Source organism: Rhamphochromis longiceps, linkage group LG3 (genome assembly GCF_057381845.1).
Source record: "Rhamphochromis longiceps isolate RC_006_pf linkage group LG3, R_longiceps_female_GT1.1, whole genome shotgun sequence".
Lineage (NCBI taxonomy): Eukaryota > Metazoa > Chordata > Actinopteri > Cichliformes > Cichlidae > Rhamphochromis > Rhamphochromis longiceps.
In genome coordinates, this window is record NC_140559.1 from 23,226,583 (window position 1) to 23,251,081 (window position 24,499).

Consider the following 24,499-nt stretch of genomic DNA (forward strand, 5'->3'; position numbering starts at 1 on the left):
AAAAATGCAAAAATCTAGAATGTTTTTCTTCATTATTCATCCTTTATATGAAATAAACTGAAGAACATCCATAACAACACAACCAAAATTTCCCCCATTCACACGATTCTATCTCCACAACTGTGATCACCATTTTCGTTGTGTATTTGTAATAGTTTTAATGTTTTCTAGTATTGGACTGTTGAAAGATTAATAAATAATCATCACATAGACCCATTATAAAAATAGTATTTGCTTCCATCTGATAGAGTTACCCTCAGCTCAAATAGCTGTGACATTAAAATGCTGTTTACAGTCTAAGTGCCTCGTTCATGAACAGTGAATTTCACACACAAAACATTCATACTTTCATACCTGAATTTGTCCGTACAAGTGTAGGACTGTCTCAGAAATGATCAAACATTTGACTGTTAGATGGTTTTCCCTCCATGAGCCTGGTTACGCTGGAGGTTTCTTCCTGTTAAAAGGGAGTTTTTCCTTCCCACTCTTGCCAAAGTGCTTGCTCATAGGGGATCATATGATAGTTGGAGTTTTCTCTGTTTTCCCAGTATTGTTGTGCAGTCTTTACCTTACAATATAAAGCACCTTGAGGCAGCTGCTGTTTTGATTTGGTGCTATATAAATAACATTGAATTGAAATGATTTTTTTTCTTTTTTATTTATTTGCTAATTTAATTGAGCCAGCGTGTCTCAGGGAAAACAATATTTAGACTGATGTTATTTGAAGCCAAGCCTAGCTTATTATTTACTCATTCATTTTCCCTCTCTTAACCACGCTCTCTTACAGTATCCTCATCCATCTCAAATTCAAATTCAAATTTTTATTTGTCACGTACACAGTCATACACAGTACGATATGTAGTGAAATGCTTGGACAACTGCTCGTGACCTAAAGAAAACAAAAAAAGAAAAGGCTATGAATAAGATAGGAAATAAATATGAAAAATTAAAAAGGGTAAATTTAACTAGGAAGGAATAAAATATAAATTAAGGTTAAAAATGAAATAACTGTACAACAAAATACACAATATAGAACTATATAAGAATGTATGAACAAAATACACAAGAAGTATAAATAAATATATACACAATAACAGCAGCAGTGATTTAAGTGATGAAGTGAAAACAAAGTCCAGAATGTCCAGTGTGTGTGTAAGAACCATATGTGTGGGTCAGTACTGTGTGGTGGTGTGATTGAGAGACCGTATCGCCTGCGGGAAGAAGCTCCTCCTCAGTCTCTCTGTGTTGGTCTTCAGGGAGCGGAATCGCTTTCCTGACCTCAACAGAGAGAACAGTCGTTGTTGGGATGGCTGAGGTCCTTCACGATCTTCCTGGCCTTGGTCCAGCACCGCCTGCTGTAGATTGAGTGCAGGTCAGGGAGCTCGGAGCGGATGGTGCGCTCAGCTGATCGCACAACCCTCTGTAGAGCTCGTCTGTCCTGCATGGTGCTGTTCCCGAACCAGGTTAAGATGTTTCCCGCCAGGATGCTCTCTATGGTGCACGAGTAAAAGTTCCTGAGCACCTTGGAGGGCAGTTGGAAGTCTCTCAAGCGTCTGAGGTGGTAGAGACGCTGTCGGGCCTTTTTCACCACGGAGTTGATGTGACAGGACCATGACAGGTCCTGCGTGATGTGAACTCCGAGGTATTTGAAGCTGTCCACTCTCTCCACTGGGCACTCGTTGATGACGGGGGTCTGGTAGTTTCTCTCCTGCTTAGTGCTGAAGTCCACTATCAGCTCCTTTGTCTTACTGACGTTTAGAAGGAGGTTGTTCCTCTGGCACCAGTTCTCCAGATTCCTAATCTCTTAAAAACACACGGTGTGGAGAGTAAGGAGAAACACGCAAACATTTGTTCATAGTCCTGATACGCACACAGTAAACACATCTGTACTTGACTGGAATGCAGTTCAGCTGCTGTGTGAAGAGAATGATCACGATCAGTGTTTCATGGAATAGACTGGTTAAAGCTTCACTTCCATTCAACCTACATCAGATCTCTATGTATACGTCCTCCCTGTGTTTGTACAAACACATTCACATATTTTTGCATATAATCTGGAGTCTTCAGTCTTCATAATGACACAGCTGCCCTGCGAGCAGACTCATATTGAAACTGCTGTCACTTTGTTTCTGAATGACATGACAAAATGCTGCAATCCACATAGGCATAAAATACAGTATTTGTCTGATAAAATTTTAAACAAAATTGAAGATAACAAGCTGGCTGTTATCTTCAACTTTGTTTATTCATCAGATGAACACCACTAGGAGTTCTTACCTTTAAATCTAACCTTTCTTCTTCCTCCATTTTTCTGAAATCAGTTTGATTTTTGGCAGCTGAAATAATAACTCGACCAACACAAGTGAAAGCAAAAGTAATGAGTCTGTTTGAGTGGAGAGAACCGATATTGGTTTTAAAATGTAGGGAGGAAAAGTAAAAATCAAGCAGAACAAAAAAAACAAAAACTAGTCAACTCAAATTCAGATACCTGAATTTGATTTCAGCATGGCTGTAGCTCAGGCGGTAGAGCAGCTCATCGACTGATTGTAAGGTTGGTGGTTCGATTCCCAATACATCCATCTGTGTGTGAATGTTAGATAGGCACTAACAGCTTAGCAAAAGTGCTTGGGTGAATGAATTGGTTATAAAGTGCTTTGAGTGCTCAGATAGAGTAGAAACGTGCAACATAATTTACCATACTTGAAGTTCTACTTAAGTACAGTAATGGAGTATTTGTATCTCGTTATTTCCCCACATCTGGTCTCCTTGTCAGGGTCTTTGATGCAGTTCTTGAGTTTAGTTTAGTCTGAGTTTGTTATTTCTAGTTCCTGTTTTTTGTTTTATTATGTTTGTTTTGTGTTCAGTCTTTTCTTACTCTGGTCTCTGTGTCTTGTCATCAGCGTCTCCTGCTGTGTTTTACTGCTGTTTCATGCCATGAAATTGTTTCAAATTATACTTCTTTCAAACTTAAAACTGTTTGCTCCTACCATTCAGCAGGACAGGACAGTAAACAACAGAGATCTGCTGTTGCCATTAAAAAAAACCATATAAATATTATGATCTTAAATACTCGGAGGCTAAGTGTATGAGGAGAGTGGACTCAGCAGGCAGTGGATCAGAACCACAGATCTCTGATTAAAACAGACCCTGTACTGTGGCCTGATTTGAATTTCAAATGTGCAAACAAAGTTTTTCCTCTGCTGTTATCTCTCATCTTATCTGTGTACTCTCTCCTTTGTGTGATGGCTCTGCACAGTCAGAGCAAATAAACCAAAGAAGTTTAACTGAGGCTGTTTCAGATTGAGGGGATTGGTGATTGTAAGTTATCTCTAGCTCTCTTTTGAAGAGGAGAGATGTTTATTTATGGACTTCTACTATTTATGTGAGAAACGCTCTTCAATCATATTTAATAAAAACAGAGTGGTGAATCAGAGGAGGCACATCTCTCAGCATTCATCAGCACTGCTACACACACACACAGACACACACAGTATGTCCTGTCTCATCATGTCTGGAATGCAGTTCAACCATTTCTTAGTCAGTCTGATTCCACAATTTCTGATGATTGCTCCCACAGTTGATTTTTCACACCAAGCTGCTTGCCTATTGTAGATTCACTCTTCCCAGTCTGGTGCAGGTCTACAATACTTTTCCTGGTGTCCTTCGAAAGCTCTTTGGTCTTGGCCATGGCGGAGTTTGGAGTCTGACTGTTTGAGGCTGTGGACAGGTGTCTTTTATACAGATGATGAGTTCAAACAGGTGCCATTCATACAGGTAACGAGTGGGGGACAGAAAAGCTTCTTACAGAAGACGTTACAGGTCTGTGAGAGCCAGAGATTTTCCTTGTTTGAGGTGACCAAATACTTATTTTCCACCCTGATTTACGAATAAATTCTTTACAAATCCTACCATGTGGATTCATGGATTTTTTTTTCACATTCTGTCTCTCACAGTTGAAGTGTACCTCTGGTGCAAATTACTGACCTCTGTCATCATTTTAAGTGGGGGAACTTGCACAATCGGTGGCTGACTAAATACTTTTTTGCCCCACTGTACATCGGGGAAACCAAACAACCTCTGGCGAAGCAGATGGCACAACACAGAAGAGCTACCTCGTCAGGCCAGGACTCTGCAGTCTGTTTACACCTACAGGCCAGTGGACACTCTTTCTATGATGAGGATGTACACATCCTGGACAGGGAGGAACGCTGGTTTGAGCGCGGAGTCAAAGAGGCTATTTACATGAAAAGGAAAAAACCATCACTGAATCGAGGAGGGGGCCTAAGGGTACATCTTTCGCCATCTGACAATGCTGTGATTGCAGCCATTCCCCACCTCTCTGTGAATGGTACTCATGGCCATTGATCAGTGGGTTTTGGTCAGTGGTTGTTGATCAATGGTCATGAGAATTTGCATCGTTATGATTAAGGAACTGACCTCCCAGCCCATTGTTCCTTCAGTGGGCTGGTTTCAGTCATTATGCAAATGTACTGTTTATAAGATTTGGGGAAACCTGCAGTCAGCTGAGACTAAAGAAGTCACTTGGATGAGTGATGAAACGTTTGTCCCACAAAATGCTATGCCCAGATGAACAGAATCAACTTTTGGAGATGCTAACTAAAATGCTCATTCATAACGAAGAAAGCTTTATAACTATCCCCATAGGAAGGCGAGTCTTGGAGGTGAGTAGAGGTCTAGGTGAGGCTTAGCCAGTTCGCGTACACTCACTGTGAAGTGTTGGGCAGGGAGGCAGGCAGTCGTATAGCGCCAAGAACAGAAAACAAACCAGCGACAGGAAATTGTTATGGTTACTGACAACAAGATCCAACCCTCAGAGAAGCTGCAGTGGAGACTAGACAGGATCGGATTGAAAAGAAAGAAAGAAAAAACACTGAAAGAGTATTTACTGAGCTATGACTCTCACTAACGTGGGTTAGCTGACATTCCGGCGAGCAACGTTCGCCGGAATGGTCTTAAGAGTCGGCCAGCTGATTGCAGGTGCCACAAACGAGGGGGTGTGGTGACTCTGCCCAGTGATGGGTAGACTGGGTGGGTTTACTGTTACCTGTGCTTATGTTGTTTGTTGCTGTAGTTTTCCTACTGTGCTCTTTTCATTTTGCTTGTTTGTTTTTCAGCTGTTGGCGAAGCAGATTTTTAGTGATTTTCTCTCTATCCCTCTTCTCCCCTCTTGTTCTTTCTCTCTCCTTCTGTTTACTTTACTCCCAACTTTTCTTCTTATTTCTCTTTCCTCTCCCCGAGTCCGTCCGTTCTGATTGTAATAACTTGAAATAAGAATAAATAATAAAGCTTGAATAAACTATGACAATCAAGTGGACAAGTATAGCAAAAGGACCACTTGTGGAAAAAATGAGAAGAAAAAATAATTAAATGTTGATGTAATTTATTAAAACTGGAAATAAATACTTTATTGCATGTTTTCAATAAAATAAATAGACATTTAATTGTTTATCTATTTATTAATTAATTCCAGTTTCAGTTAATTATTATCATATTTTATTCATTCATTTTGAAACTCCTGGCCCTCTTTTTCTACCTTTTAAAAAAACTTATTTTTTACTTGAGCAAAGAAGTTGAATCTGTACTTCAGCTTTTACTTGAGTATTTTTACTGCTGAACTACAGATTGTCTGTACTTTTGCCACCTCCGTTAGTGTCTGTATTATTTGTGGTGGTTTTCAGGAACTAGAAAGTTGCTGTGAAGCTAATGTGGACTCACGTCATGCTACAAGAAACAGCTCCTCTCTTCCTCAGAAAAAATACAGATAAATCGCTTATTTACAGACCAATGGCTGATCAGTGATCTTTGGTGACGCTCTCAGCTGAGATGCAGAAACGAAACCTAACGTTCCCTCGTGGTGCCTTCAAAGACCCCTCCTGAGGTGATGTAAAACAGAAAGCCCAGCCTTCTCGTCGGTACGCTTTCCTCCTGTCTCAAATGTGTGACTCCCGTCTCCTAACATCCTTTATATTTATGGCCATTAAATTCACGAGAGGAGAGGAGAGGAGAGACACGAGCAGATGGATTCTCACTTTTACTTGTTTTCAGCGGGGCCCTGAAGGCAGCAGGAGAAGGGGTGTGTGGTTTGTGTAACTGAGGTGACAGCTTCACAGATCGGTCCACGCACTCTTTGTGTTCAGTCATCACTTTGCTGAGTCTGAGGAGGAGGAGGTCTCTGTGTGCTCCAACATGAGGTCAGTCTGCCAAACCTTTGATAAATAATCGGTCATTTATCACAAATTGTCCACCTGATGGACTTTAAATCCAGCAGTAGTTTAGTTTACCTGGCGCTCAGGTGCACACAGAGGGATACAAAGTAACACAGTCCAGGAGTCTGTGAATCAGAGGAAGAGGAAAAAGTGGAGGTTATAAAATTATAAACCTGTTATGTAATAATAATAATCTGTGCTGCAGGTATCGATTATTTTAGTAATCAAATATTCTATCAGTCAAATAAGAAATAAAATAAAATTAATAACCTCCCACTTGGGTATCAAAATCCACACAATTTAGCCCTGATTGCTCACCACTACCTTGCATGCATGTTCGAGTCCGTGTCCCTGCTTGCCTACTTCAGTGCTTAACTCTTCAACAATATTAATTCCACATCATGAACACTGGTAACTAAAAAAACACGGGCAACTGATGCATCTTGTCAGGGTCCTGGGTTTTTTTGATGAAGTGTTTTGAGTTTCCTGTGTTTTTTGTCACTTTGTGTTGTAAGTTATGTCCTCATTGTTGGTCTTTAGTTACTCCCTTAAATTTAGTTTTCTTGTGCTCCATGCCTAGTATTTCCGTCTGTGTATTTTGGTCCTTAGAGTGCTCTGCCTTATGGTTTATATCTCTGTGTTTCTTAGTTGCTCTGTCTCCACGGTGTCAAGTTCACGTCTCAGTGTTGTACTTCCTGTTTTACTTTGAAGGTCTGTCTCATGTGCGTGCATCCTGCTTTGCTTCCTTGTCTCGTCAGTTCTGATTTCTCCCAGCTGTGCCCTCCTTCTGTCTCATTCCCCTCGTTACTTCACAGTGTATTTAAGCCCTGTGTTTCTCTGAGTCAGTGTCGTGTCGTCCCTCATGCTGTGTGTTACTTGTGTGCCTCACTGTGAAGTTTAGTTTTGTATCCTTTCCTCGAGTCTGAAATAAAGCGGTGCTTTTGAGTTTATTTCCCGTGTCCCCGTGAGTTTGTGTTTGGGTCCTCTCCTGCCTGAACACAGCTGAAACATGACACATCTTACATCAATAACTAGACATTTTAACACTGGCATGTGATCAAATGAATTAAACATTGTATCACAACATTAGCTGTCCCCCTGTGTTTGTGTCTCACTCCAAATCTAAGGTTTCTTCTGGTTCCTCAGTGTGAAATTCAAACCACAGGTCTACTTCACATCACTGATTTCATTGGTTGATCACACAAACTGAATTTTTATCAAGGAGAGGAGCTGGGAAGTGTGGGTGAACTGGCATGAGAGTTTCTGAGTGAGGATGTTTGATCATGTGCTGGTTGTAGTGTGTCAGAGCACTGAGTGAGCCTCGGTTCAGCCAGTCCTGGTTTGATGCTCTCCCTCTGATGCTCCTCACAGCGTTTTCTTTGTGACTCTCTTACAGTGAAGATAGCAGCGCTCTGCTCAGCAGGCTGCAGCAGTTGCAGTGTCACTTCACCTGGGATCTGAAGCTGGACGTATCCCCGAAAAAACTGATCACCCGAACAGAGATCGACATAGAGTTTCATCAGAGTCCGTATAAAGGAGCAGGTTGCTTCTACAGCCTCTTGGCTTATTTCAGGTACAGTTTCTGTAGCTGTCTGATGAAGGAAAAGCTAAAGTGGATTTATTCTGCTCATTCAAATCTCAACATTTTTATTTCTGGGACTCTGCTACAGAAGAGAAGAGCTAACATTAGCCAGAAGAAAGACAGTTTTTCTCACTGAAGTCTGTCTGACCAAAGAGAAATTTGACTGTCAAAGGAAACAGTGGTCAGCATCAGCAGGATTTATATTTGAATGATAGAGAGATAGTTTTGTTTTCAGGATCAGATCCAACCCTGAGCTGTGTTTCTTCTGCTAATGTTACCTACCAGCAGTGCTCCTGCTGCTAACACAGATGAATTTTATTTCACATTACAACATTTTGTCTGGAGTAGATATGGCTGGCTCACATTCAACTCACTTCATAAGTTAACAATATAAATGAGCCATCACCAGATTTATGCAGCTTAGCAAATACAGCTAGAAGAAAAACTTTAGCTTGCTTTACGTTTACTTCATTATTTCAACCTTAATAAGATAAGATAGAACTTTATTAATCCCTCGGGTGGGTTCCTCTGGGAAATTCGATTTCCAAAAAGCACAGCACAATAGATACACCTGATAGAAAGAGAAAACTTATTGGAGTATTGGACTGAAGTTTCTGATTCTTTAAGAAGCTTGATATAAATCTGATACCTGAAGTTTGTTTTGACTCTTGTTTTTTCTGGTGGAAATGCAGTAATTATCTAACCCTGGAGTCAAGAACCTCAGATAAAAACCTTAATGAATCATCAACAAGTGTTAGTTGAACCCTCAAGTCAGTTTCTTGTCAGGTGTTGTAAACACCAGATGTGGAACAGCTGTTGATGACCTGTTGGTCCTCAGGTATCTTCAGGATCAACGAGAGGAAGCGCTGTCACTTTTAAACCAATCAGAGGAGACTATCAGGGAGAGTTACGGTGATGAGAGTGAGAGGCGGCTGATTGTGACGTATGGAGACATGGCCTGGCTGAAATATCACGATGGAGACTTTGCACAGTCACAAAGCTACTGTAAGAAAGTCGAGGACATGCTGGTATGTAAACCAATCAGATCAAACATGATGATCACTGCTGTTGAACCTCTGACGCTTCCTTCTCCCTCTGCAGGTGAAGTATCCCACTGGTTCATCAGGAAGTCTCCTCCCAGAGGTGTATGGGGAACAAGGCTGGGCCTATTTCAAGGTGTCGAGGTCTTCTATATCAAAAGCCATCGACTGTTTTCGTAAAGCACTTGAGGTACAGCCTCATGATGTTGAGTGGAACACCTGCTACGCTGTTGTCCTCTTTTGCGGAGAACAGGTCAGTTTTATGATAAGAATTCTTTATTTATTCATAAGGAACCCCATCAACTTGAACAATAGTGGTTGCTAATCTTCCTGGGGCCCAAGCCATCAAGTATAATATAATAAAACATTATAAAATAAAGATGATTGTAATACAGATGCAAAACATCCACATAATTTGGCTCTTACATCCACAATAATCGTAAAAATATAAGCATTGAGGCACAATACATGTGGAAAACAGGTCACAACATTACCCACTTACAATATTTACAATATTTATTAAAACTGTATAAATAGGCTTTTAAATGTTTTTTTAATTATGAATAGTCACTAGTTCTCTAATTGCATAAGGCAGTTTATTCCACTTAAAAGATGCTCTGAATGTAACAGAGTTTTTCAAAAAGTTACTTTTTGCTCCAGGAATCACTAAATTGCTAAAAATGATGTAGCATAATTATGTAGTTTATCTGGATACTGCAGCTGAGCACAGAAGAAATGTGGTGTATTTAACAGTATTGCTTTCTTTACAAATAAAAGTAAGTCATAGTTTAATTTAGCTTTTACTGGAAGGCAAAAAAGTTTATTGTGCTTTTAAAGGATACTGGTATAGTATCAACATCTTAACACTAAGGATGAAGAGTTTATTATCTTATATGGGTCCTCCTCAATTCAATTCAAATTCTTTATTGTTCCACAAGGGGAAATTAGTTTAGCAGCAGGATAAAAGTAAACAGAACAATAATATGAAATAATAATGACAATAGTGATAGAAAGTCCAAGGACAGTTATTTGCCATTAAGGAGACAAGATGCAGTGGGGATAAAAGAAACCTGGAGTCTTTTGGTCTTCCTCTGAGGTGCTCTAAAACAGCGCCCAGAAGACAACAACTCAAACTCACTGTGAAGTGGATGGTTCACACAATTAATAATAGAATGAGCCTTACTCAGCACATTTCTATTGTAAATGGCCAAAAGTCCATCGTGCCAATGCCCTGAAATTTTGCGAGCAGTTTTTACCAGAAGTCCCAACCGATTCTTATTCCTCACCGTCAGGTTACCAAACCAGGCAGTGATACAAAAAGACATCACAGATTCGATAAAACTTCAATAAAACAAAGAAACATCTGAGATTAGACATTAAAAGATCTCATTTTACTTAAAAAGAACAGTCTTTGTTGAACCTTTTTAGTAGTGGCATCAGCATGAGATTCAAAACACAGTTTATGGTCAAGTCAATCAGCAGCTTTAATGACAGTAGGTGATGAGCTATAAGAGGACTTCCTAAAATTGAGACAGCACCAAATGATGAGAGTAAACTTTAGGGCTCCTTCAGTGGCCTCAGTTACTTCAGCGTCAGTATATTTTTTAGAAGTTTCAATGACTAATATTTATTCAAGCAAAAGAAACTGTGGACTAACCAGTTTCTCATCTGCAGTGGGTTTTAGAAAACTTACAGGAAGATGAGGAATCCCAGGCCATCAAACAGCTTCGCTTTGCATTGGAGATCAACCCAAATAACGCTGCTCTGCAGTGCACGCTGGGCGCAAAGCTGGCAGCCTATAAGAAATACGAAGAGGCTGAGAGTCTGGTGAAGAAAGCACTAGAAAATGATCCTGATAACCCTCATATCATCCGCCACTCAGGAAAATACTTACGTGATCGGGTAAGTCTGCAACTTTGGTCTTATAAATTCTTACTTCTGCTCACTGGGTCTTTGGCTTAGTAACAGCAGACCAAACAAAAGTTAGGAAATCTGTCTGTAGAGACTCATCCTCAGTTTTTTAAAAACGTTTTCTTCATAGAAACTATTCTAACATTATTTACAGTATGTCAAGGCACCTGCAGTGTTATACTTAGAAATGAATTCAATGTTAACAACTTGGTGACAGTGGGGAGAAGAGAACGCCAACAGACTCCAACTCTGCTTGAACCGAGGGTAAAGGTACCAGATGATCGAAGTCCAAGATTCTAGTCTGGAAATCTTCCTGGGCCCACCATTCATGCCATTAGCTTCTGTCTATAAATGAAAGCACATTCACCATCCACTTTAAGGCCTCCTCAACCATACAAGCCTTAATAGAGCATCATCAACAGCAGCCAGGTCAATAAAGACACTTTATTTAAAGGTTATAAAACCTGTCCTCATATGACTCCAAAAGTTTGGTGTTCATTTTTGGCTCCTGGGAATTTTTAGAACAACTCTGTGATCTCTGGGGATGCTGGCTTGCTTTAGGCCTTCATTTCCTTTCCTATTTTGTAATCCTGAACAGCTTGGGTGTTTTTGCTCTCCTTAATCCTGATACTGTACTGATTCAGGGACGAGAACAACCAGCCATTAAACCTGAGGTAGACAGTCAACTGTGGCGTCCACTGCTGCAAATTTGTATTAATGTTTTACAGGAAGTTTCATAAATTTCCCATAGTAAGTACAGACACACTGATTACATTTCAAATTTATGAATATCCATCCATCCATTCATCTTCTTCCACTTATTTCAATGTGGAGGAGCAGCGGCTCTACTCTGAGCCCCTTTTGGACGGCCAAACTCCTCACCCTATCTTAAAGTGAGAGGCCAGCCACCCTTTGGACAAACCTAATTTCTGCCCCTTGTATCTGCAATCAGATTTGGTCACTAGTCAAAGTTTGCGACCATAGGTGAGGGTAGAGACGTAGATCAACTGGTAAATAAAGAGCTTCGCTTTTATGCTCTCTCTTCACCGCATCTGACCGGGGCAGCATCTGCATCACAGCAGCTGCAGGACCAATCCATCTGCCAATCTCCCCTCACTCGTGAACAAGACCCTGAGACACTTCAATTCCTCCACTTGGGGCAGTACCGTATTTTCACGACCATAAGACGCACCGTACTAAAAGGCGCAGTCTCAGTTATGTGTGCCATTACTGTATTTAACACACACATAAGGCACACCTGATTATAGGGCGCATACAAGTATGTGTGTTTAAAAATAAAGCGGGAGCAAAACTGAGTTTGGTACTCACATTTTTATTACCGGTAATTGTCATCAATCAAACCCATCGAAGTCCTCATCCTCTGTGTCTGAATTGAACAGCTGCGCTAAATCTCCATCAAACATTCCAGGTTCACTTTCTTCACTGTCAGAGTCACTTTCCGTGCCGTGCGGCTCCTCGGAAATGATGCCGGCTTTTGCGAAAGCTCGAACAACAGTGCCAGCAGACATGTTAGCCCAAGCATCTACAATCCATTCGCAAATTGTGGCGTAACTCGGCCGGCGCTGCCTTCCACTCTTAGTGAAACTGTGGTCTCCATCGGTCATCCATCGCTCCCACGCCGCTCGCAGCCTTACTTTGAACGGCCGGTTCACACCGATGTCCAGCGGTTGGAGTTCCTTTGTCAGGCCTCCCGGAATGACAGCAAGCTCACAGTTCATTTGTTTTTTCACATCGGCTGTGAGATGGGCACGCATAGAGTCACAGATCAACAGCGATGGTGATGCGTGGAAAAAACCACCTGGTCTCCTTACATACACCTCCCTCAGCCACTCTTTCATCATTTCCTCATCCATCCAGCCCTTCTCATTTGCCTTAATGATGATTTCTGCTGGAAACTTCTCTTTAGGCAAAGTCTTTCTCTTAAAAATCACCATAGGTGGCAGTTTCTGTCCATTAGCATGGCAGCCAAGCACAACAGTAAAAGAAGACTTTTCGTGCCCCGTTGTGCGTATCGCTACCGTGCTGGTCCCCTTCTTCTCCACAGTGTGACTCACCGGGATGTCAAAAGTGAGCGGGACCTCGTCCATGTTTGTGATGTGGCTGGGCTGGATGTTTTTGTCGCCGATGTGTTTGCTGCAGTAGGAGCGGAAGATGGCCAGCTTTTCCTTATAATCCGCTGGAAGTTGCTGCGCTACCGTAGTCCTGGTCCGGATGGAAAAATGGCACCGTTTCATGAAACGAAAGCACCAAGACGGACCTCCTCGGAAATGTTCAATTTTCATTTCTTCTGCTAGCGAAACGGCTTTTAGTCGAATGGTGACCGTCGAAACGCTTCTCCCACTCGTTCTTTGCTCGATGATCCACCGCTCGAGTCTTTCCTCCAACTCGGGCCACCTCGCCTTATGTCCGCGGAAACTCAGCTGCGTTTTCTTGACCTGCCGGAGCTTGTTTTCCAGCTTCCTCCATTTGCGAACCATCGATTCATTAATCTTAAATTCTCTCGCCGCTGCTCGATTTCCATGTTCCTCCGCGTAGCTGATGGCCTTCAGTTTAAACTGTGCTTCATAAGCATGTCTCTTTGCCATTTTCAGGGTTGTTAAAACAACGATGTTCCACATAATGCACATGCCTGTTCTTTTATACAGGTATGTGCGATTGTCCCGGTATATACGATCAACGCCCACACTTCACCCTTTAACGTTCTCATGGTGTTCTCTACTACGTCCTCCTTACAACACACAGGGCGCACTGCACTATAGGGCGCGCCGCACTTTTTAAAGAAAATCTAAGGCTTTTATGTGTGCCTTATAGTTGCGAAAATACGGTAATTTGTCCCTGAATCAGAGTGGGCACTCCACCCTTTTCTGGCTGAGGACCACGGCCTCTCATTTAGAGGTGCAGATTCTAATTGCTGCCACTTCACACTTGCCTGCAAACCGCTCCAGTGCAAGTTGGAGGCCAAAACCTTATGAAGCTTATAGAACTTACACTTACAAAAGCAGAGCCGAAATCCTGATCCAGCCCTAACTATATGCTTTAGCAAAAAGGAAAGTTTTAAGCCTAATCTTAATAGTAGAGATAGTGTCTGTCTCCTGATTGTCTCCTGAGCTAGGAGTCTGGGTTCGTCTGAGTGATTCCATTCGTCTTTTTTCCCCTTTTCCTCCTTTTCCCTTTTTTATAGACTTTCATGCATTTATATAAGTTGTTGGTGTGAACAAGAGAGAATTTCCTTACAAATTCATTACCTTTTCAGTGTTTGCATTTATAGCTGTTAAGAGAGTTTGAACCATTTTTCTGTTATTTTTCTTCTTCTTCTATCCTCAAATTGATCTGAATATTTGTATCTGATAAGTGTTTTTTAATGTGTTCCAGAATCGACTGGATGAGGCTATTGTTGTGTTTGAGCGAGGACTGAAAAGGGGCGATCAATTATCTTCCTTCAACTACCAGCTGGCTCTGTGCTACAAGCAGAAAATAATTGCTGAGGAGCGTCGCAGGCGCTTCAGCAACAGAGGTACACAGAAATATACTGCATGTTGTCCTTAAATAAACACCACTCAAATCACCCTTTAATGCTCCACAGAAGAGGTGCGTAAGTGGAGGCGTATTTGTATCAGTCACCTTGAAGAATCTGTGAAGAGGAAGAGACCTTTTGTCCTGGCGTGGGCTGAACTGGCACTGCTGTGTGCAGAGGCAGGGGATATGAGCAGGTACTTGTCTAAACAAAGCTGCAGGGTTTCCTTCTTTCTTTCCTCTGGCTGTAGATTCCTCATCATCTCTTTGTTTCTCAGGGCTGAGGAGGCTTTCCAGAAGTGCTTGGAGAAGTTACCAGAGGTGGAGGAGGAAAAGGATTGTCAGACTATCCATCAGCGCTGCGGTGACTTTCTTCATTATCACAAAAAAAATGAGGCTCAAGCCATCGCTCACTATACCAAGGTAAGTTTCTAGGTGCCAGACTCTGATTGGTCCTATCTGAAGAAAAAATGAAGGTGACAGGTAGCTGATTCATCAGAGGGCAAATTACACCAAGGTGAGGCAGCTGCATGTACAGTGTTAGACATGCAGCTGCCTCTTAATGTCCCACGTTTCAACCCAAGAAGAACAAATGAAAGAAGAAAAACTAACAGGCCTTGTTTGGAGGGTGGAGGTGTCGGGGCAGTAATGTGAAACATTTCACCGCTTACATCCACCACATGACCTTAGTATGGATGGATTTATCTTCCTGATAGTTTTCTGCTGTTTTCTCTCTGCAGGGGCTGCTGATACCACTGAAAAAATATAATTGGAGACAGTGTGCTAAGGTGAGCACTAGAGACATAACAAAGGTTACGTGTTATATAAACTCAGTGTTAATACTAACTCATGGGATGTGAGCAAAACCTCATATCAAAGCTCCCATGATGTAAATGATTTGTTCAATACCACCTACTTGTGCTCCTGAGGACTGTTTTCAACTTACGTTTTGAAAACTACTGGTGACTGTCAGTGGTACTGTCTTTCACTAGGTCTTGTGAGGAGATGTGGCATCCATCCCACTTTGGATGGAACTCCTTTCATTTCAAAAAGTCTGGCCAAATTTATGAAAACCCCCCAAGTCACTATCCAGAGTTGCAGTCTTACACACCTCTCTATAGCTTTTCTCCTTCTGTTGTCCCCCGAAAACTCTTAGAAACATTTTAAGCTGGTAATCAGGCCCCATCTTATCTTAAAGACCTTATAGTACCATATCACCCCATTAGAGCAATTCAACCTCAGATTGTGGGCTTACCTGTGGTGCCTATACTATTTAAATGTAGGATGGGAGGTAGATCCTTTAGCCTCCAGAGTTCAAATTTCAAAATGTCGCTTTTTTTAATTAAAGCATAATGTAATGTTTTCTCCCACTAAAAACGTTACACCCAGATGAACAGAATCTACTTCTTTGGAACATAAATTAATCTTTCATTGTTCCTCTATTTTTTCCTGCAGAAACTGAAGCAGATCGCTGACAGGCGTCTGGCAAAGAATCGGGGTGATGGTGAAGCTCTCGCTCTGCTGGGTCAGGTGGCCAGAGCTGAGGGCGACAGGAAGAGAGCTGCTTTTTTTTATGAGAAAGCTCTGAACTGTGACAAGGACAATGAAGAGTACCTGTCTGCTCTGTGCGAGCTGCGCCTGGAGCTGCAGGGATCATCCTCTGATTAATCAGGATCACTGCAAAAACTGGCTATAACTAACTTACAATCTTACAAGGAGCCAAAAGGTATTTTAATTTTGTTTTGGGAGTGATACACTCAGAGAGAGCAGGATGGAATTCATCTTTTACAATATGTATTTTATCTCTTAGCTTCTAAATCATAAAATGTGTTATTTGCATATGTAATTTTTTGTTGTGTTCATATATCTTGGAGAAAAATGTTAAATGTTGCTCAATTTTCAACAGAAGAGTATTCAAAAACGATAAATAGGAAAGTTAGGAGAACTCAAATGAAAGTTTAAGTGTAGAAAGGAAAATCATGTCAAAATACTTTTTTGCAGAATATAACTAATGTTGATTAATTCATAAGAATAAGAGAAAATTTCCACCCTTTAACTGCAGCCAGGAGGTGGCAGCACATCTCCTTTCTTCTTAGCTTTCTACTCATCTACATGTACCCCCTTAGTGGATTTTAGTCCTGTGTTTTTTTTTCTGTACCCTCATGGTTGTGTGTTTCCCTGAGTGCCTTTCTGTGTGTCTAGTTTATATTATTTCCCAGAGTAGTTTGTATTGTTTTACCAGCCAGCAAATAAAGCTGTGTTGTCTTCGCCTCCATGAGTCTGCATTTGAGTCCTCTCCTGCCTGCACACAGCCAGGAACCTGCCCAGTTTCCAGACAGTCGGTCACACACTCCCCACTCTGACCAGCTCTGCTCGAGCCTTCATGTTAAAATCTGTGTAAACAATAACCTGGCACCAGAAGTGGCTCTATATTAATTTCTATGAGGTGAAATGATTTGCTTTTTTCCGTTTGATCCCACTCACTCAAACATGCAGTATTTGATGATTAACCCCATCTTAGGAAAAGTCATGTAATGTGAGATCTTTGGGGGGGTTGTTTTTTCTTAAAGCTTTGAGGTTCCAGTGGTGGTTCTAGTGTTAACAGAGTGGACAGACAATACAGACACAAACAACATGATGCAGACACTAGCAGCATGTAGGAGGACTACAGGGAGGGTGTGAGACTTTTGCAGGATGGTGCAGTAACAGAAACTTGTTCCTGGATGCAGAAAAGACCCCAAACAAAACTGGTATTCGACTTCAGAGGAAAGCAGCCCATGCACACCCCGATATGACTCAAGGACACTGCTGTGGAGGTTGTGTAGCATGTAAGATTCCTGAAAGTCTGCCCTCGACCCCGTACGCCTCCTTCATTGTATAATTTAAAACAGTAAAAGTTTGCCATTACCTGAACGTCCTCATAGAAGAGCTCATCTCAACTCTGCACCTGTCCTTTCTACTTAACTTTATTCCATATTTTACGGCCTCGGATCACATACATCAGTAAAAGTAAAAATGAGATAAAAGGAAGATTTATTGCCTTTATTTCTGTTAAGAATGCTGCAGAAAACAGCTAAAGCGTCCAGATGTGCCGTTGCAGTGCAGGAAGGGTTCTGCGTAGGAAAGAAAAATTTCACATTACATGGAACATATTTTTCAGATTTAGAAATTCTCTACAAAGTGATTACATCTGCGATATCCGTCAAATGTTTAGATAATTTTAATAAATGTATGTTCTTACTGGTCCCAAGAACCAGTGTGTTTGAATGTATTTCTTTGAACTGTGTCTCAGGGTTTGCATCTGTTTTTAATTCAAAGCAGAGATTCTTGTTGAATTTGTTTTTATTTATTCTGTTCTTATTCTAATGAAATTGCACATTCAATGCATATAAACATATTTTATCAGACATTAGTCTGTAAGGCAGGGTTAGGAGAGGTGTGCTCACATGTTGGTGTCATACTCTACATTCTTCTGACAGCTGTAAATAAAAACTGATTAGTGCATCTGAGAGCAAACATCTGGCACTTTAGTTAAACACAGTTTAACTGTGGGCAGGATTGAACACAAATATTGCAGGAGTTGGATTAGAAATACTCCCACATACAGCTCTACTCTGGACTAACCTGAGTTTAATTTCTCTTTAGTTCTGATCTCACTGCTGAGCTGCACCACAAACCAAGGTCAGTAACTTTCCACTGTCCCACTGTAAACCTGACTCTTCAAGGAGACTGTGGGACACATTTATTAAGAACAGGGTGCAGCTAACTGCAGACAGACTTGCCTTCAGTCACATCAGCGATATCTATCCTCCTCGCAATCCAAAGGTTTTCATTTCCCACTTCCTGTAAACATAATACAAATCCTGTTGTTGATGATCAGACAATTTTAAGAAATAAATTTTTTTCTTTTAAACATCCAATACTCAAGAATGGCTGATTTGAGGAATTTAGTGTTTGTAAGGGGTGTCTCAGTGCTAAATTAATTAAACATTTCTATGTGTCCCTTTTTGTTCAAGATACAATAAATTCTCCCCCAGCTCGTCTGACTGTGAGTCCCAGCAGCTCTCTGTTCTTTAAGGTCAAGGTCAAGGTCAAATTCATTTATATATCACATTTCAAACAGCCGATGCTGCACAAAGTGCTTAACAATATAAAAATGGTATTAAAAAGCAACAATGTAATACAATAATAACAATAAAAAACAATAAAAGGACAGTTGTTTTTTTTTTATAAAAGAATTAAAACAATAACTAAACTAATTCAAATAAGACCAAAATGCTTGGGTCATAGTGTGTTAAAAGCTAGGGCATAGAAATGTGTCTTTAGTAAAGATTTAAATTGCTCAAGTGTTTGTGCAGATCTAATATTTAAGGGGAGACTATTCCAAAGTCTGGGACCTGCCACAGAGAAGGATCTATCACCACGGGATTTGAGGTTAGTCCGTGGGATGGACAGCATTAGTTTTAAGCTAGACCTCGTGGTTTTTCCTGGAGCATAGGCAGAGAGGAGCTCAGACAGGTAAGGAGGGGCTCGGGCATTAAGTGACTTAAAAACAAAAAGTAGAAGTTTAAATTGGATCCTGTAGGAGACAGGAAGCCAGTGTAAAGAAGCTAAAACTGGGGTTATATGCTCTCTCCGTTTGCTACCAGTTAGCAGGCGAGCAGCTGCATTTTGAACCATCTGAAGACGATGGATGATCTAGACCATAATACAATGAATTGCAGTAGTCCAATCTGCAAGTAAGAAAAAGGTGAATAACACGCTCAAAGCCGGAAGGTATGGCTTTACCTTGGCTAGCTGTCTTAACTGAAAAAAACAGGACTGAACTACTGCACTCACCTGCTTATTCAATTTAAAAGAACCATCAAAGTAGACACCGAGGTTTTTTACATGTGTTTTACAATAAGAGGAAAGGGCGCCCAGAGTGCTGTCGATATGATTAAAGTTGCCAAAAATGACAACCTCAGTTTTATTTTCATTTAGCTTTAAAAATTTTAATGACAACCACTGTTTGACATTGTCAAGGCAGCATAATAAGAGCTGCGGATGGTCTGACCCTGCTTTTAAAGGTAGATAAATCTGCAAATCATCAGCAAAACAATGAAATGAAATGCTGTACTGCGAGAAGATGGAGCCCAATGGCAACAAATAGAGTGCGAACAGGGCAGGACCCAAAATAGAGCCTTGAGGTACACCGTATTTAAGAGGGGCTATTTTGGAGTTGTGGGGGCCCAGTTGTGGGGGCAGATCCTTTTAGGCCAGCATGAAATTCTAGCCCGCGATAACAAGATGTCATGGTCGACCGTGTCAAAAGCTGCTGACAAGTCCAACAATAAAAGGGCAGCAGGGCTGCCAGAGTCCAGAGTTAAAAGAATATCGTTAAAAATCCTTAAAAGTGCCGTCTCAGTGCTATGTAGTGATTTAAAACCAGATTGAAATTTTTCAGAGATCATATTAAAATCAAGGTGTGCCTGCAACTGTAGGCAGACCACTTTCTCAAAGACTTTAGATAGAAAAGGAAGCTTTGAGATAAGCCTGTAGTTGGACAGAACAGTTGGGTCCAGGTTTTGTTTTTTAAGAAGAGGTTGAACTACAGCTTGTTTAAAGCATGATGGGACGCAGCCTGAAGCAAGGGACGTATTAATTAATCTCAGGATAAAAGGCCCAACAGTATTAAAAGTGCTTTTAAGCAAGCTCGGGGGGAGACAATCAGAGGGGCAGTGTGATGATCTTAGGTTACTAACTACCGCAGTCAAGTCCTTAAGGGAGACGGAATCAAACTACTCTAAGACAGCTGAGCACACAGGAGAAGGACTCTGATCTGAGGCAGCAGACAACGAGACAAGGGCCCTAATCTATAGGATCTTGTCATTAAAAAATGCTAAAAAAATCATCGTACATACTTGGTGAAGAAGTGACTCCAGAATTATCACATAAACTAAGAAAGCGGTTAAGAACGTTAAAAAGTACCTGAGGCCTGTGACTGTTTACTGACACTAAGTTTGAGACAAACTGCGTCTTTGCAGTTTTTACAGCTTCTTGGTAAGCGGAAAGACGAGTCCTTTAAAGGAGACTTTGTGTCTCTGAGCTGTGAGGAGGTGGATGGACTCTGAGGAGAAACACAAGCAAACAACAGAGGACTCAGTGTGGAGATGGGTGGGGAAGACCAGCTGGTTCTTCCTGTGACATTAATTTTTTCCCCACTGGACAGTGGAGTTTACTGGTGTGAGTCCAGAGAGGGTCCCATCAGTAACATGGTTAACCTGACAGTCACTGGTAAGCTGAGTGTGTGGAGTTAGTGTTGATGAAGCTGTGTGTAAATGGATGAAATGCTGTAGTTTGTCTCTGTGTTGAGGTGGATCAGTGATCCTGCAGAGTCCTGTCCTCCCTGTGATGGAGGGAGATGACGTCACTCTGCTCTGTAAAACAAAGACCACTCCCTCCAACCTCCCAGCTGCTTTCTATAAAGATGGCTCCCTCATCAGGAAGCAGCCTACAGGTCACATGACCATCCAGCATGTTTCCAGGTCTGATGAAGGCCTCTACAAGTGTGACATCAGCGGTCATGGAGAGTCTCCATCCAGCTGGATCACTGTCACAGGTGAGGCTTCTGTTTATTTTGCAGATTTTAAAACCAAAGTGACTCAAACTTTTTAGAAAGACTGTTTTTTCTCTGTAGTTGCAGGTTCCTCTCCTCCTCCTCCTCCCCCTCAGCGATACTCTCCTGCTCTTTCTGTGATGATGTCTATTTCCTCCATATTTGGAGTTCTGCTGGTTGTACTGGTTGTACTGGTGAGACGATGTGTTCAGAGGAAGGTGAGACAAACATTCTGCTCAGTCTCTCTGGGTAACGGTTATAAAACCAGTTTTAAAGGGAAATTTTACTTCAAAATCAAATCTACAGTTTTTGGCTCCTGAGTGCCACAAAGCTGACATATCAAACATTGAACATTTCAAACTAAAATCATCAAAAGTGGATACAAAACAAACACATGTAGAGGTGATGCTGAGGTGACCTGTTAAAACAACAACAACAAAAACAGTCACATGATGCACAGGAAGCATTGTTGTCTGTGTGAGGACCTTTGCATTTCAAATTGAAAGTTACATTAAATTAACAACTAAACTATTCTGTACTTCAGCATTTCACATTAAACATTATATATTTAAATATAATATACGTTTAATACATTAGAAATGTATACACATTTTTTCTTGTTTTCCTGTGTGTGAACTGTGATGCTACATATGAGACTTTGTGGTCAAAGAGTTTTGATGTGAAGAACATGTGCCGCCGTCTAGTTTCCTGTTTTTTTACTTAAAAAAGAAAAAAACCTGTTACATGGTGTTACTATTTGTATTGATATAGGACATTATAGCTGATTCATAAATCTTAATGTTCCAAATGTTGGAATTGCACCAGCATCAGTTCTGTTATAAGTGAAATCTTTGGATTTGGTTTAAAAGAGAGAGCTCCTCCAGCAGCTGCCTTCTACTCATCAGTGACAAGAACAGCAGCAGACGACCAATACAGGTCAAAGAGGAGTAAGGGGACATAAAGTTTACTGCTACACAGGCACAGACTCTGATCATGATAAAAAACTTTTAGATTTAGTTATTATTTTCAAGTTGGGCACCTGGTTGTTTTTCTTTTGTCCTCTGTGTTCACGCTTATAAGAAGTCTTCAGTCTGTGCTGTAAATATGTTGCAATAATCCACTTCTTTGAAGAACCACAGGAATGTGAGGCAATTGACTTTTTAACGGAAATTAGACCTCCACCTCTCAGCTGCTGCATGTCTCTTCTCATGGAAAACCTGATGAACGGCTGCCAAAGAGCAAACAGCCAACAGCGGAGCTTTGTTTTAGGTGGTGGCCACATTATTCATAAGCGATGTGTGCTTCCTTCAACTTTGTTTAAAGACAGGCTTACAAATCAGGCTTTTTCTTAGTTATATGCTGACTTATAAATAAGTAAGAAAACTAAAATATTTGATAACATCTGGCAGTAAAACTTCTTTAACTCTAACTCAGAATCAAAGATAAAGTTGTTTGGCTGCTAAAGCTCAGGCTGTCAGGGCTCTGTGTGCAGGCAGGCGGAGATGTCTGTGTATGATCAGCTTTATGCATAAGTTTCATCCTCACCAAACCAAACAGTACTTTACATTTTGTTGTGTTCACTGCAGACATACAGAAGCTGTGTGTCAGCAACATTTCAGGTGACCAGTGTGTGGTGGTTTAATCTGTCTGAATAACTCCAATCACATTTCATTGGCTGCTTTAGTGTTATAGAAATTTTAGTTTATCCTCACATCTAGATTTATGTGTTTACAATCTCACTGTAGGATTTGGCATAACCTTTGTTTGCTTAGAGGAAGTATGTGTGTGTGTCAGTATGACCCTGTGAAAACTGCTTAGCTTGGCGTAACAACGTTTCACTATGTTATCCGCTAACTGTTTTACTCAGAAGGACAAAACTCCCAAGATGACCAGTGCCAGGAGCTTCCTGGGAAAAGACAGTGGGAGCTGCTCTCTGGCCAGCCACAGCCCGTGGGACAGAAACCTGTTGTACGTAAGTGTGTGGGGGTATAAGAGAGGAGCTCTACACAGGTCATGAACAAGATTTATTTATTAATTTTTATTGTAAGTGGGCTAAAGCAGTTAATTAAAAGTAGTCTAACATAAATGTAAACGCTGTAATTTGATTATTTTAATAAACCATGTAACTTGGATGGATAACATGCTGGCGTGACCACAGTGCACACGTCTGATGTCGCTCACAGTGGTCAAAGGGACCGCTCAGGGAGTTTGTGTGTTCACTCAGACACATGAAAAATTAGAGGGAACATTGCATACAGGCACACACAGATACAGACATCCATTCCCACCCTCATGCTCTCATATGCAATTACTCAACACTCACCCAACGTGGAGACAGATAAACTCAAAAAGCCACAAGCCACAGCTTTATTGGCTGGTAGGGAACATGAGGAAATCACGGAACGCAGGGCACCAGAACTAACATCACAATATAAACACAGTTACACAAAGGGAGACACAGAGGGCAACTACACGAGGGAACCCTATTAAATACATAGGAACTCAAACTCACAAGGAACTCAAAACACTGGGTCTAGAGACGCAGGACCCTGACAGTTTGGCTCCTTAAGTTCACTTTTCCTCTAGAAGAACAACATGGACGGTTCAGTACAGAGTGAAGTATTTATAGTTTGCAGTCACGCTTAACTCTGCTACACTCCACCATCACTGTGACTTCAAAAATAATAGACAACTTCCTTTTTAGCAGATATGATGTGTTATGATGTGACTCACCGGAAAAGCATTTTACTTTCCCTCACGCTTGCAAGTGCAGCTGTGTGCAGCAAATGATAATGATATCCTTGTTTCTTTTAGGTTGTTTTCATGAAATAAGACAGGGTTAGGACTGCCAGTTAATCAGGTAATCAAGTCTCCTCTCCTGCCAGCCTGGATTATTTCCCACATTCCAAAGCATGTCATACTGGTCTGTCCTGTTTTTACTCCACCTCTCCCAATGTGGAAGGCTCCAGTCCCCCTGCCCCCCCTTTCCTCCTGAAAGTTAGTGATGTGCGGATCGATCCTGAAATATCGATTCCTCCGATACCAATCATTTATGTTCTAGAATCGATTCTCACATTAAAATATTGATATTTTTTAGTAATTTAGGGTTAATTTGTAGTTTATCATTAACAGGAACACAGTGGAAAGAAACTATAACATTCGGATTGTCTACATTCAAAGGAGCTACTTCCTCTTCCGCCTTTCATAGTCATGTGCGAAATACGGCTGTATAAATGTCTCGCAGCCGCTGGCGTGCGCACTCACAACAATGGCTGAGCCTAATTGTGCGGACGTATTTTACCTCCACAAACAGCTGAGACGTGGTTTGCGATACATGTGGCAAAAAAGTGCTCCAAGAGTGAGGTGTTGTGGCTATACTTTCCCAACCTTGAGACCTCAGAATTAGGGAGACAATCAAAAGGGCACATATTACAGTGTTTATTTATCGGATAAAATACGTTAAATGTCACCGTTATTATTGGCCGGCCTGGAAACAGCTGGGGTGTCCAAATTCAGACACTGCTTCCACCTGAGGACCCGGCCTTTGCGGTCTAAAGAAAGCCGGGTAGTACGTCACGAGCTCCCTCAGTGGAGTGAAACTGCCGTC

The 24,499-nt window shown here is 41.2% G+C and overlaps 1 protein-coding gene across 2 annotated transcripts; it reads left to right on the forward strand.

Moving 5' to 3' along the window:
* The first annotated feature begins 6,134 nt into the window (after window positions 1–6,134).
* LOC146673493 (antiviral innate immune response effector IFIT1-like) lies at window positions 6,135–16,704 on the forward strand. Of its 2 annotated transcripts, none has more exons than XM_085401750.1 (10): window positions 6,135–6,212; window positions 7,624–7,800; window positions 8,648–8,837; window positions 8,911–9,102; window positions 10,524–10,751; window positions 14,154–14,295; window positions 14,368–14,491; window positions 14,573–14,717; window positions 15,035–15,082; window positions 15,750–16,704. In XM_085401750.1, the coding sequence occupies exons 1-10, from the start codon at window positions 6,208–6,210 to the stop codon at window positions 15,960–15,962; spliced, it is 1,464 nt and encodes a 487-aa protein (XP_085257876.1). In that variant the 5' UTR covers window positions 6,135–6,207; the 3' UTR covers window positions 15,963–16,704. The 2 variants fall into 2 exon arrangements, with proteins under 2 accessions (XP_085257876.1, XP_085257875.1); XM_085401749.1 differs by having other exon boundaries at window positions 14,365–14,491; window positions 15,750–16,701.
* Window positions 16,705–24,499: the final 7,795 nt, after the last annotated feature.

Bases quoted from the DNA above. Each gene is read 5' to 3' on its own strand.
- LOC146673493 (XM_085401749.1), top strand. The intron at 14,296-14,364 runs GTACACAGAAAT...AATGCTCCACAG, and splicing joins CAGGCGCTTCAGCAACAGAG to AAGAGGTGCGTAAGTGGAGG. The intron at 15,083-15,749 runs GTGAGCACTAGA...TTTTTCCTGCAG, and splicing joins ATTGGAGACAGTGTGCTAAG to AAACTGAAGCAGATCGCTGA.